This window comes from Bison bison, unplaced genomic scaffold (assembly GCF_000754665.1).
Source record: "Bison bison bison isolate TAMUID 2011002044 unplaced genomic scaffold, Bison_UMD1.0 scf7180017864141, whole genome shotgun sequence".
Lineage (NCBI taxonomy): Eukaryota > Metazoa > Chordata > Mammalia > Artiodactyla > Bovidae > Bison > Bison bison.
In genome coordinates this window covers 3649741-3662278 of record NW_011494713.1, presented here as the reverse complement: position 1 = coordinate 3662278, position 12538 = coordinate 3649741, and the positions used below count along the sequence as shown (strand labels likewise).

The window sequence follows — 12538 nt, the reverse complement described above, 5'->3', positions numbered from 1 at the left end:
CACTCCCACTCACAGGCACAGGGAGCCGCCAGGTTCACTGAAACATGCAACCCTGACTCACACGGTCCCTCACATCCAGTGGCAAGCAGTCTGAGCTCTAGACATCCCGCTCCTTTCCGCCACCAACCCCGCCCCCGCCCCTGCCATGCTTTCCCTCACTCTTACCAGGGGAGACCCAGAGGATCAGCAGGCTGACGGCCAGCAGTGAGGCTGTCTGGAATGCCATGGAGAGTGAGCGGAAGGCTGACTGCTGGCGAGCTGTGAGCTAGTGAACTGAGCAGAGTCCCCGTGAAGTCAAGGCTCAGCTGGCAAGTGCAGGGTGTGAAGGGATCTGGGAACGTGAGTGTGGCAGCCAGAGGAAGCTGGGGCCTCCTTCTATTTATGGCCCGGAACTTTCACTTTCCCCACTCAGAAATCCCCTCCAAGTCCCGTCTGTGGATTCCCCTCTGGCCCCTTCTGTCTAATGGAACCTGACCCTGCCCCCCTTCCTCTCTCTGTTTTCCTTGGCTTCAGCTCTAAGAACCCAGTAAGCAGGCTGTAGTCTGGCTGAGAGCAGAGGACCTTGTGCTGTCAGCTCAAGAGAGAGAGAGAGAGAGAGTTCACATTGTCACCTCTTTGGTGGCATTTGCATCATCAGCCACTGGATTGGCCTCCAGAAGTGATGCTTAGTTTCAAGGGACCAGAGTGAGGAGGCGTGCCCCCTTCCTTGGGTTCATGCCTTTTCCACTCTTTTCTCTGTGGTTCTTGTCTCTGGTGCTGATGGTGGTACAGAAACCCCCCTGGTGCCTTCAAAACAACCATGGATCCGGGAGAGCCTCCCCAGGTCATCACAGTGCCTGCCCATCCATCATCTAGGAACCCATCTCTCCCTTGGGACAAGAGAGTTGTGAAGGAATGTTCCTTGGAAGGAGGCCCAGCACCCATTCCCACATCTCAGGCCCCTGGGATTCGACCTCCTGACTCAGAAAGCACTGCCCCTTGCTCTAGTTACCATTTTCATGTGCTCAACACCTGGGTCAACAGAACAGCTGGACGGAGCCTGGCCTGGCAGAGCCCCCTTCGGCTTTCCCTTCCTCTGGCTCCTGGGAACCAAGAGGGGATTTTTAAGGAGAGGGGGGTGGCCAGCTCATATTCACACAAATCCCCAAATTTCAAGGAATAGACTGATAGGGAACGGGACAAGTGATTTCCCATCCTTAGGAAAGAGACCAGAGATAGACCAGAAAAGAAGGCCTCAAAAGAGAAGTTAATATGTGGGACACCCGTTCAACCATCCTTACCCAAGTCCTGGACTCTCTTTTGGATGGGGGAGTGTTTCCCTCACAAGTTTCTGACTTATTTTTCTTCCTACACTTGATCTTAGCCAAAAGGCTTCAAAGCGATCTTATTTTTCTTTTTATCCATTAATAATAAAGTAGTAATAGTATTTCTGATTGTTTACTGTATGCTAGATTTCGTACCGAGGAGCTTACCACTATTACCTTGCTTAACTTTCCCAACAAAACTAGGAAGTAGCTATATTATCATATTATTATCGCCTTTAAAAACACATAAAGAATGAGGCTCAGAACACAAGGTCACAAGGCAAGTCAGTGTCTTGAACCAGGTATCTTTAAGATTTACACTCTTAAAAAATTATTTATGTTTATTTTTCATTGCACTGGGTCTTCATTGCACACATCCTCTCTCTAATGAGGCGCGTGGGGGTTTACTCTTCGCTGTAGTGTGTGAGCTTCTCCTTGCAGCGGCTTCTTGCATTGCGGAGCACAGGTTCTTCAGTAGTTGTGGCACACAGGCTTAGTTGCTCCACGGCATGTGCAGTCATCCTGGATCAGGGATTGAGCCTGTGTCTCCTGCATTGGCAGGTGGATTCTTATCTGCTGTGCCACCAGGGAAATCCCAGATCTACGTGCTCTCTCTTTTTTTTAAAAATTAATTTATTATTTATTTGGCTGTGCTGGGGTTTTAGTGGTGGCACCCAGGAATCTTCAGTCTTCACTATGGCTCGAGGGATCGTGGCATATGGGATCTAGTTCCCTGGCCAGGGATCGAACCCGGGCCCTCTGCTTGGGGAGCATGGAGCCTTTGCCTCTGGACCATCAGGGAAGTCCCAAGATTTACGCTTTTTCCTTCCACCCCACACTGCCTACCACTGATCACAGAGCAGCACAGGGGAGTGAGGCTCTATAGCTTGCATGCCTAGGTTGGGATTTAGATTCCATTACTTGCCAGCTGTGTGACCATGTGAAAAGTATCTAGTTTCTGTGTCTTAGCATCCTCATCTGTAAAACAGGAATCCTTCTTAGGATTAAATGAGGTAGTCTGAGCAAAACCCTTAGTTTAGAGGCTGATACACAAGAAACACTCAATATTAACCATTATTATTATTCTATCCTTTTACTCATATATCTGTTGATTCATCTATCTATCCATTTTTCCGTGGATCCTTATGGTAGTTCTGATAATTCTCTGTTGTCTCACCCCACTCCAGTCTCCACTCTGCTCTGCTCTGTTCTCTAGAAGGGTGACCTCTACAGACAGTATCACTCAGGATCCCTTATCCTTTAGCTTCTATTTGGGTTTGGTCCATGGCAGGCAGCAGTGGGAGATCAGTGGTAGGAGAGAGAGGTTGGGGTGTGAATTCTCCAAATCCTTCATCTTGCTATAGTTGTCAGAGTGAATGATTTACTCTCTGGCAGTTGTTTTCAAAGAGCTGTCTTCCGGCAGCATCAGTGTCACCTGGGAGCTTGTTAGAAATGCAGAGTCTCAGGTCCTACTCCAGATCTACTGGAGTAATTGGTATTTTAATGCACCCTCGGTGACTCTGGTACTTGAGGGAGTGTGAGAACCACTGATTTACAGTTACAGATTATTTTGACTGGCTCCTCTCCATGGGTTTATCTCTAAGACCCCCAAAATAATGTTTCTTCCTTTGGTCCCTCAGGCCTTGGTGTGATGGTTTCTCGCTATTGCTAAACCCTAAATGCCTCACCATTCCATGTTGGTTCCTTAATCCTAACTCCCATCTCTTAAAATCCCTTTAATTGAAATCTTTCTGGCTAGATCTTTTTTTTTTTTGACTGTGCTTTCTGTTTCCTGCCAGCATCCTGACCGATACAGTAAATGGTACCAGAAGAGATCCCAGGAATAGATTCCCAAAATGGGATCCTGGGATTGGGTTGCTTATACATTTGCTGAGTGCACAAACCTCCTTGCACGACGAGAGAGGACATGAGTAATCTGGAGCATGATGGAGCCCCACCATCACTTAAGACTATCCCTAAGTGAGGTGTGGGGTGGGATGTTGATGTAGGGAAAGACATTAGGAGATAAATGCCTCAGTACTTAATTACTACGGCTGCAAATGGTGATTTCAAATGGTCATTACATATATTGTTGGATGGTCTGCTTGTTTCTAATTGTGCTGGCACAATTATATAAGGAAAAGAAACGTTTAAGAACATGAAATTCCAATTCAAGTTGCAGGTAGAGATTCAGACAACTACTGTGAAATTCTTTTGTTTTTAATTGAAGTATAGTTGATTTACAATGTTGTGTTAGTTCCTGGTGTACAGCAAAGTGATTCAGCTATGCACATGTATACAAAACTGAATCATTTTCATATTCTTTTCCACTATAGGTTATTACAAGGTATTGAATATAGTTTCCTGGGATGCCCAATGTCCCAAATGATGTAGTTTGTAGCAAGCCATTTTAGGAGACTTGCCATGGTTTGGACATCCTTTGGCCCAATTTCCTGTCTGTCTACAGATTAGGCATTTGCCTCGTGCCTTGTCCTTCAAGGACTCGGGGTTTGCTATAGGGCTTCCCTGGAGGGCAGCCAGCATCTGGGCATGGCTTGTCTTTTTCCTTCTCTCCCTTTCCTGGGCCTTGGCCTCCCTCTCCTGTTCTGTTATAAAAGGTATTGGTGGCTTTCTGGACCATTTCATCTAAAGAGGCATCAGAGTCCTGCTGCTGTTGCTGTTGTAACTTTATCCTTGTCACGCGAGTGTATGTTCCCCGGTTCTTTGTCTCATCACAACAAAGATTTGGAGCAACGGATATTAAAGCCCTCAGCGCGTCACAGCTCTCAGGTCTTGGACAAACCATGCTACAGCTCTTAGGCAAATCAGTGTTACAGCTCTATTTTATTTAGAAGATAGCAGGAGAGAGAGAGAGAGAGAGAGAGAGAGAGAAAGAAAGAAAAGAGCACGCGCACTTGGGAGAGAGAGAGTCCGTGAGAAAGGCTTTGGCTCCTCCTTTTATATGTTTTTTTTTCCTCCACCTGGGCCTGCCCTATGCAAATTGGGCTTAGCCAGGACTGCTGTTTGTTCTGTTTGTTCTGTCTGAAGTCTTCACTCTGGTCCTCGGACCTTCCTTGTCTTTTAGCCACCGCCATTTTGGACTCCTTTTCCCTATTCTACCTACCTAATATCCTGATATCTGATGCACATTGGGACAGGAATTTGTCCTTTAAAATCACCTGTCCCTCATAAGAGTCTAAGTCCGGATTGTTATACTTTTGGAGGGCTTCTTTGAGACTTTCCAGAAAGGCAATGGGGTTCTCACTGGACTCCTGAGTTATTGCTGGCCACTGCTGTGGACTGGCCACAGTTCCACAACTAATGGCTTCCTTCTATTTGCGTGGGTGGTCTTCCTTAGGGGTGAGTCTTTCTGAAGCCTATCCTACCCAGTATTGTTGCAACCTGAGAGCTGGGTGTCCCTGGGTCAGGGTGCAGATCCCCAGGCAGGTTGAGGTGTGACAACCTCCTGGAGATTGAATCCCTGGGCATGTCAACCTCCTGGGACCCTGGGCTGGTGGATCCCCAAGCAGGGTGAGGCATGACAACCTCCTGGGGACCCTAGGTGAGAGAGTCATTTCCTAGGCAGGTTGATAAGGAGTCTAGGGGTCCCCAAGGAGAGAGGGGTCTGGAATTTTCAAGGAGGAAGAAAGGAAAAACTTTTTTTCTTTCTCCACATTCCTTAGGATGTTAATTATGGGAGTAGACCTGGTCTTTACAAGGATGTATCTTGCCTGAGGACAGTGTTATCTTAAAATGTAAATTATGGGAGTAGGACTGATGAGGTCTTTACAACCTCCAGATATTCTTTGGATTATATAACTTCATTGTTAACACTAGCAAGCGGGTACTCTTTCTACCCCCTTCTGATGCCTATGTCAGAAGCTTTCTCTATCTCCTTTATACTTTAATAAAACTTTATTACACAAAAGCTCTGAGCGATCAAGCCTCGTTTCTGGTCCCGGATTGAATTCTTCTCCTCTGGGGGCCAAGAATCCCAGTGTATTCGCGTGATTCAACAGCAACCTCTCATCTTGGGGGCTCATCCGGGATCCTTCAGGACAAGGTAAGGATGCTTGGAGCTTTAGTTCTTTGTTCTCTTAGCGAACACGTTTTCTGCTGTGCTTTACTAACTCTACCATGTGCTTGTGTTAATGAATGGCATGCTCTGCGTGAAGCAAGTAAGGAGTCCTGCCCTGCGGTTCCACGGTGATCTCATACGGCTTATGGCAGAAACCTGTCGGGGCGTTACACTGACCTGCCAATGCCAGGAGGCACCCAATGTCTCCTTCGGGAACCGACCAGAAATGGGCAAAGCGTGTGGACCGAACTCTCCTTTCTTGGTCAAGCTTTTCGGTCTCTTTGACCATTTCATAACTCCTTGGGAATTAGAAGTACTAACCTAATCTATTGGATCATAGACTTTCAAGAGACTTGTGATCTATACTGTTATTGTGTACTGTGGCTTAGGTCTCAAACTTGGATTGGTAGTCAAGAAAGTGCCTAGCCTCGCTAGGAATCGAAAGTTCGGAAGCTAGATGGAGCTCTAGCTCCCAGAACATCTCTGAGGTTAAAGGTTACTCAGATTGGGACTGCGATGGGTTTTTTTCTTTGGTAACGCCAGCTCTTAGTAGATCAGAGGAGGCTGTTATACTGGTGTGGTGATGCTTGGAAAGAACATCTCAGTTTTATGTTCACGTCGGTCTTATTGTAGTTTTTAAAGATTTTAATCCATGAAATTATCCCCAGGTTTGGGCTGCCACGGAGCCTTCAGAGTGACAATGGCTCCGCCTTTAAAGCTGCTGTAACTCAGGGGATATCTAAAGCTCTAGAAATAGAATATCACTTACATTGTTCCTGGAGACCCCAATCCTCTGGAAAAATTGAAAAAGCTAATGACATTATCAAAAGACATCTGCGCAAATTAACTCAAGAGACGCAGGACAAATGGATTAAAGCCTACCCATAGCTTTAATGAGGGCTCGAATTACCCCCAAAAAGGAGGGACTGCCCCCCTTTGAAGGTATTTATGGAAGGCCTTTCTTACGCACAGACATTGTTATAGACTCTGAAGCCTTGGAATTACTAATTATGTAACTCAGCTCTCAGCTTTTCAACAGGCATTAACAGAACTCCAGGAGACGACTCCTGACCCAGCCTCTGAAACAAGCAAGCCTCTATTTGAGCCGAGAACCGAGGTCCTCATAAAAACATTGGGATCTGGGGGCCCATCCCTCGAGCCTCTTTGGGAAGGTCCTTACCAGGTTATTCTTTCTTCTCCCACAGCTGTCAAAGTGCCAGGAATTGATTCGTGGGTACATCACACTCGAGTTAAGAGGTGGCACCCTGACCAAAATTAAGTGACTTTATTTTATGTCTTTACTTTCTATGCTCTGACTTTGTACCTTTTAGATGGACCTGATAACCTATGTGAGCTTACTTCTGCTGACTCCAAATATCCTGAGTCTGCCGTTGGATCCTCAAGACAATGTCTTCCCGTCCTGGGCTCACTCCTATGCTGCATTCCACAATCGGTCTAACTGCTGGGTCTGTGGAGCGCTCCCCTCTTCATCAGTGGAAGCCTTCCCATGGTGGACATCCCCATTTCAAGGAAAAGACTTTCTCCAAGTCTGTGAATATCTTCGACAACAATCACATGCGATGCCTCTTCTTCATCTGATGACATCTACCAACCCTAAAATGGACTGGTGCAACACTTTGTACTCTAACTATGGACATAATGTGACTTTTAATTTTGATTATACATTGTCTCGGTTCAATGACTATTTTGCTACATATAAGGTAAACAGGTCTAGATCTAATGGTTTTTTACCTGACGTTTATCAAATATGGGATGAGGTTACATGGCTAACTCCTGAAAAAGGACGTTTAATATCTACTGCCTCTATATGCTGGGAACAAACAGAGCTGTCCCCAAAAGTTAGCCAACAACTTACTTACAATGATTGGAAACAATTGGAATATTTGTCTCAGGAAACATGCAATGTAATCATTCCCATGTTTTCCAATTCCAGTTCAGGTTCTCCCTTTGTCTGGCCAGGCACCAATTGGGACTGGATATCTCAGTCGCACTGGCTTGCTCCAAACGGGACTTATTGGATATGTGGCTCTTACCTATGGGCATGGCTTCCCCCTGGTTGGATAGGGAGATGTACCCTGGGTCTAGCCTTTACTCATGGCTTTATATTTTCAGAGCTTCCAGAAAAGCCTGCTAATTTACCCCACCTTAAAACTCGGTGGGCAAGGTCTGTATTTCATTGGTATGATTATTTGGCTGCAGCGTTTGTTCCCTCTTTGGGAACTACAGATGTTATGTTACGAGTGGATGCTTTGACTAATTTTACTCAACAGGCATTACAAGATTCTCAAAAGGCTATTTCAGCTCTTAATGCTGAACAAGCACAAATTAGAAAGGTGGTTTTACAAAACAGATTGGCTCTAGATATTCTGACAGCTACACAAGGAGGAACTTGTGCCATTGTTCATACCCAATGCTGTACATATATACCTGATATGAGCACGAATGTTACTCATTTTACCAGCCACATGAACAAGATGATTAGGGCCATGGATACTCCTGAAGCCTCAATTGCCTCACTTTGGGAGACGTTAACTAGTTCCCCATGGTGGACAACTATCTTAATTACAATAATTCTGGTTGTTTTGTTCTTGCTGTTTGCTCCCTGCATCTGTAATTGTATAACTGGATTTGTTTCTAGCCGCATGAAAGCTTTTAAGTTACAAATGGTTGCTCAAACTCCTGCTACTGCTGTAGCTTCCTACAGCTACTATTTGGGGCCCCTGGATCATATATCCTCAATATGAGGATTAGGAGAATATGTTGCCTCACCAATTTAGGGACAACGCCCCTGGTCAGCTAGGAAGCAGTTATGGAATGAGAACGACGCCCCTTTTCCCTAGGCAACATAATTCTCCTAAAAGAAAAGGGGGGAATGAGAGAGTCATTTCCTAGGCAGGTTGATAAGGAGTCTAGGGGTCCCCAAGGAGAGAGGGGTCTGGAATTCTCAAGGAGGAAGAAAGGAAAAACTTTTTTTCTTTCTCCACATTCCTTAGGATTATACAACAATAATGTATCCTGCCTAAGGACAGTCTTTGGATTCAACCTTCTGTTATCTTAAAATGTTAATTATGGAAGTAGACCTGGTCTTTACAAGGATGTATCTTGCCTGAGGACAGTGTTATCTTAAAATGTAAATTATGGGAGTAGGACTGATGAGGTCTTTACAACCTCCAGATATTCTTTGGATTATATAACTTCATTGTTAACACTAGCAAGCAGGTACCCTTTCTGCCCCCTTCTGATGCCTATGTCAGAAGCTTTCTCTATCTCCTTTATACTTTAATAAAACTTTATTACACAAAAGCTCTGAGTGATCAAGCCTCGTCTCTGGCCCTGGATTGAATTCTTCTCCGGGGGCCAAGAATCCCGGTATATTCGCATGATTCAACAACAACCTTTCATAGGCAGGTTGACCTTCTGGGACCCCAGGCTGGAGTTGGGCATCTCCAAGGTCTTCAGCGTGACTAGTGCTGGGTAGGATTAAGGCGTTGTAATCTTAACTCACTGCCAGTTTGTCTACATGGATGGGAATAGATACCATGATGTAAGGCAATCCAAGCGTGTGCCCTGAGACTGGGAACCTGGAAAAATAGCCATGTCTTATCCTCTTCTTGCTCTGAGGGACTGTAAGTCACTGATTTCCTCCCCTATTCCTCCATAAGAGCAGTTTAGGGTGTCTCCAGTGGTAAACATTTCATTGTCATAGGCACTCTAGGTAATAATAGAAGTAATGACAAAGGAGTGGGTTATCTGGTCCTCTTAGGGGCATTAAGAGTGCTTTAATAATAAGCTGGGTGGAGCAATGTTGCCTACAGAGGGGGCAGAGTTAGTAAGTTTCAGGAGTTAGTAAGTGGCTTAAGAACAAATTGATAAGAGGCAACAGACCAGATGTTCCATAAAAGTGGAGTGGAGATTTGATCCGGGGGTATGTTTGTAACTTTAGGAGAAGGGTGGTAAGGGTTTGGGCCCAAACGGCCTACAGGCCTAACTCCCAAAGTGGCAAACATTATCCTTGGAAGCCCAATTGCCCTGGAAGGGATGCCACCAGCAGATGGACTCCTAGCAAGCATTGTGTGCCTGTCACCTGCCCTGGCAGGTCCACTGAGAGGTGCTGTTGTTGCACGTGTTGTAGGAAACATGGAAGATGAAGGCCTGAATATCTAGAGGGATTGGATATTATACAGTATTTTCCTCCCAAGGTCAGCTATTTTCTGGTTGTCCCGCCAGAAGATTGTAGACGCAATATTATGGGCCTGGACGGGGCTCAAGAAAAGAGCATAAAACAGGACAGAAGGGGGGCGGGGCACAACTTTTGAAAGAACAACATAGCCCAAGAGCATAACATAAACTCATTAACGTCACATGGGTCCAAGATGGCAGTCAAGTTAAATTCAACTAAACCTGGATCCTCAATCTGCAAGCTAAATGCCACACCCAGAGGCACTGTCAAAAGACCAAGGAGTGGGTGGTTCCCCAATTGCTGGAATGATCCTCCCACTCATTAGCATATGAAATCACCCAGCTTACAAAAACTAACCACACGTTTCATGGTCACCACATACACCTTCTGTGATAGCACACTTTGTGGACTGTGCTTCTCTCTGAATTCAAACAAATCTACCTCTTACCTATCACTGTATCTCTCACTGAATTCTTTCTACAATGAGACATCAAGAACCTGAGCTTCATCAGGTCCTGAAACCAGGCACCATGTGTTTTGATTGGGTGTGAGTCCCTGCCAGACACCACCGAGTGACCAAGCACAGCACAGAGTCCGTGCCACGTGAATTTGAACCCCAATTTTAAACAGTTTCAAAGACAGTTTTCAGAAGTGGAAAGATAATGGCCTGCCCAATACTTTGTTAACAGTGGCATAGATGGAGAGAGGAGCTGAAGGATGGGAGGAAAAAGCAGTGGGAAAAATGTACTAAGGAACCCATTTCATTACTTGCTGGAGAAACTGCTAAATGCCTGACCTGTGCCCACAATTTTCATTGGCTTTATCCTTGGCACAAAGGAGATTAAGGACAGAAGAACCCTCACCCGCTTGGGCAACAGCTACTGGGGAGCAGAGAATAGTGGAGCCTTTGGGACAGACTGGGGAGTAGCTCCTGACAGAGTGCCTCAATTGCACCCACTGCCACTAGCCTGTTAGCTGGGGGTTCGAGGAAACAAGAAATGAGAGATCACAAAAGAATTAAGATTTTGTTAGCCACATGTCCTTCCAGCCATAGGGGCGAGGACCTCCTACCTTAACTGGAGGTCTTCTGGAATCTGAGACTGAGCTGTGTAAGCTTTCTGCCAAGTTTGTTTTTCTGTTGTTTTGGTTTCCAGCACGCTAGGTTTCTTGTTACTTCCACTGCTCTGGGTTTCCTTTGTGTTCAGTTTCCACTATGTGAGTTTTGCCAAGTTGGGGTTCTGCTGTGCTTGGTCTCTGCCTAACTGGGGCTGAGCTGAGGTTGTTTTGGCCAGGTTAAATCTGAGTCACGGCACCAGATATGTCGAGGGAGTGTGTAATTTCCTCGGTTCTGTCTTGCTGCAGCAAAGATTTGAAATGGTAGACCAGTGTTACAGCTCAGTTACAGCTCAGAGTTTTATTCAGCAAGCAAAGGAAAGTATACCCTCGAGGCATGAGGACAGGCCAACCAAAAAGGAGAGGCCTCAATCCAGCTTGGCTTCCTCTTTTTATATGTTTTGTCTCCTCCCGCCTATAGCCTACCCTATGCAAATTGGGCTAGCCAAGAAGGGATTGTGTTTGTTTCACCTGAACTTTTTACTCAGAAAAAAGTGGATTTTCTTTTGTTCCATTTTCATGGGCTTTTCCCTTTCTTTGTCTTTTAGCCATTGCCATTTTGTACTCCTTTTTCCTATTCTAACTACCTAATAGCTCCAAGAACAAAAGCATATTCACTGAAGGAGCTGTAAGAACTTGTCAACTGTATTGGGAGAATCCTGGGGACCGTGAGGACAAATTTATTGATATGGATGCCCTTATCCAGGATTTGGGTATCACTGTATTAGCCAAGCACTTGGGAATGGTGTTAATAATCTATTGCGTTGGTTACTGGAAGCTTGGACTCAACAGTGGCCTGTGATCATGAGGTTGAGATGCTAGAACCTCACTGACATATTGTAGAATAGTCTTCCTCAAACTGTGATGTGCATATGACCCACTGGGGGATCTTATTAAACTGAAGATTTTGCTTCAGTAGTTCTGGATGAAGTCCATGAGGCTCTGTTTCTAACAAGCTTCTAAGTGATGCTGATACTGCTGGTACTCAGAATATACTTTGAATAGCAAAAGAGAGGAAGGGGTGCAAAGATTACAGAGATGGGAATGTTGGAGGGCCCTTCTTTTTAAAAATTAACTTATTTTAATTGGAGGATAATTCCTTTACAATATTGTGATGGTTTTTGCCATGTGTCAACATGAATCAGCCATGGGTGCACATGTGTCCCCTCATCCTGAACCCACCTCCCACCTCCCTCCCTACCCCATCCCTCTTGGTTGTCCCAGAGCACCGGCTTTGAGTGCACTGCTTCATGCATTGACCTTGGTGGTCAACTATTTTACACATGGTAATATGCATGCTTCAATGCTATTCTCTCAAGTCACCCCACCCTTGCCTTCTCCCATATAGTCCAGAAGTCTGTTGCTTACATCTGTGTCTCTTTTGCTGCCTTGTATATATATATGATCATTGTTAGCATCTTTCTAAATTCCATATATATGTGTTAATATACTGTATTGGTGTTTTTCTTTCTGGCTTACTTCACTCTGTATAATAATAGGCTCCAGTTTCATCCACCTCATTAGAACTGACTCAAATGCATTCCTTTTTATAGCTGAGTAATATTCCATTGTGTATATGTACTGTAACTCCCTTATCCATTTGTCTGCCAATGGACATCTAAGTTGCGTCCATGTCCTAGCTGTTATAAACAGTGCTGCAATGAACATTGGGGTGCCTGTGTCTCTTTCAATTCTGGCTTCAGGAGGGCTGCTCTTGTGTGCAACCACTAACTCTGAAGGGCCCAGGAAGACAATTAGTTCTTCAAGGCCATAAGAAAAGTATTGGTGATGGGAACACTAACTTTGAAAAGCACTGTAGTGGTTTCCTTGGTAGGCAGGAGA

At 45.2% G+C, this 12538-nt stretch overlaps 2 protein-coding genes across 3 annotated transcripts in view; one reads left to right on the top strand and one right to left on the bottom strand.

Moving 5' to 3' along the window:
• The window catches only part of CCL19 (chemokine (C-C motif) ligand 19), a 2089-nt gene extending 1656 nt beyond the window's left edge, over window positions 1-433 (bottom strand). The window contains exon 1 of one of the 2 annotated variants that reach the window (XM_010840088.1): window positions 166-433. In XM_010840088.1, the coding sequence (XP_010838390.1) occupies window positions 166-226 (61 nt within the window). In that variant the 5' untranslated portion in view covers window positions 227-433. The remainder of the gene's footprint in view (window positions 1-165) is intronic. The other variant, XM_010840087.1, reaches the window with a different exon arrangement.
• Window positions 434-5353: 4920 nt separating this feature from the next.
• LOC104988680 (endogenous retrovirus group PABLB member 1 Env polyprotein-like) lies at window positions 5354-8147 on the top strand. Its single transcript, XM_010840086.1, has 2 exons — window positions 5354-5367; window positions 6714-8147. Exon 2 carries the CDS (start codon window positions 6714-6716, stop codon window positions 8145-8147), a length of 1434 nt encoding a protein of 477 aa, XP_010838388.1. The 5' UTR covers window positions 5354-5367.
• The last annotated feature ends 4391 nt before the right edge of the window (window positions 8148-12538 follow it).

Bases quoted from the DNA above. Each gene is read 5' to 3' on its own strand.
- LOC104988680 (XM_010840086.1), top strand. From the start codon at position 6,714: ATGGACCTGATAACCTATGTGAGCTTACTTCTGCTGACTCCAAATATC.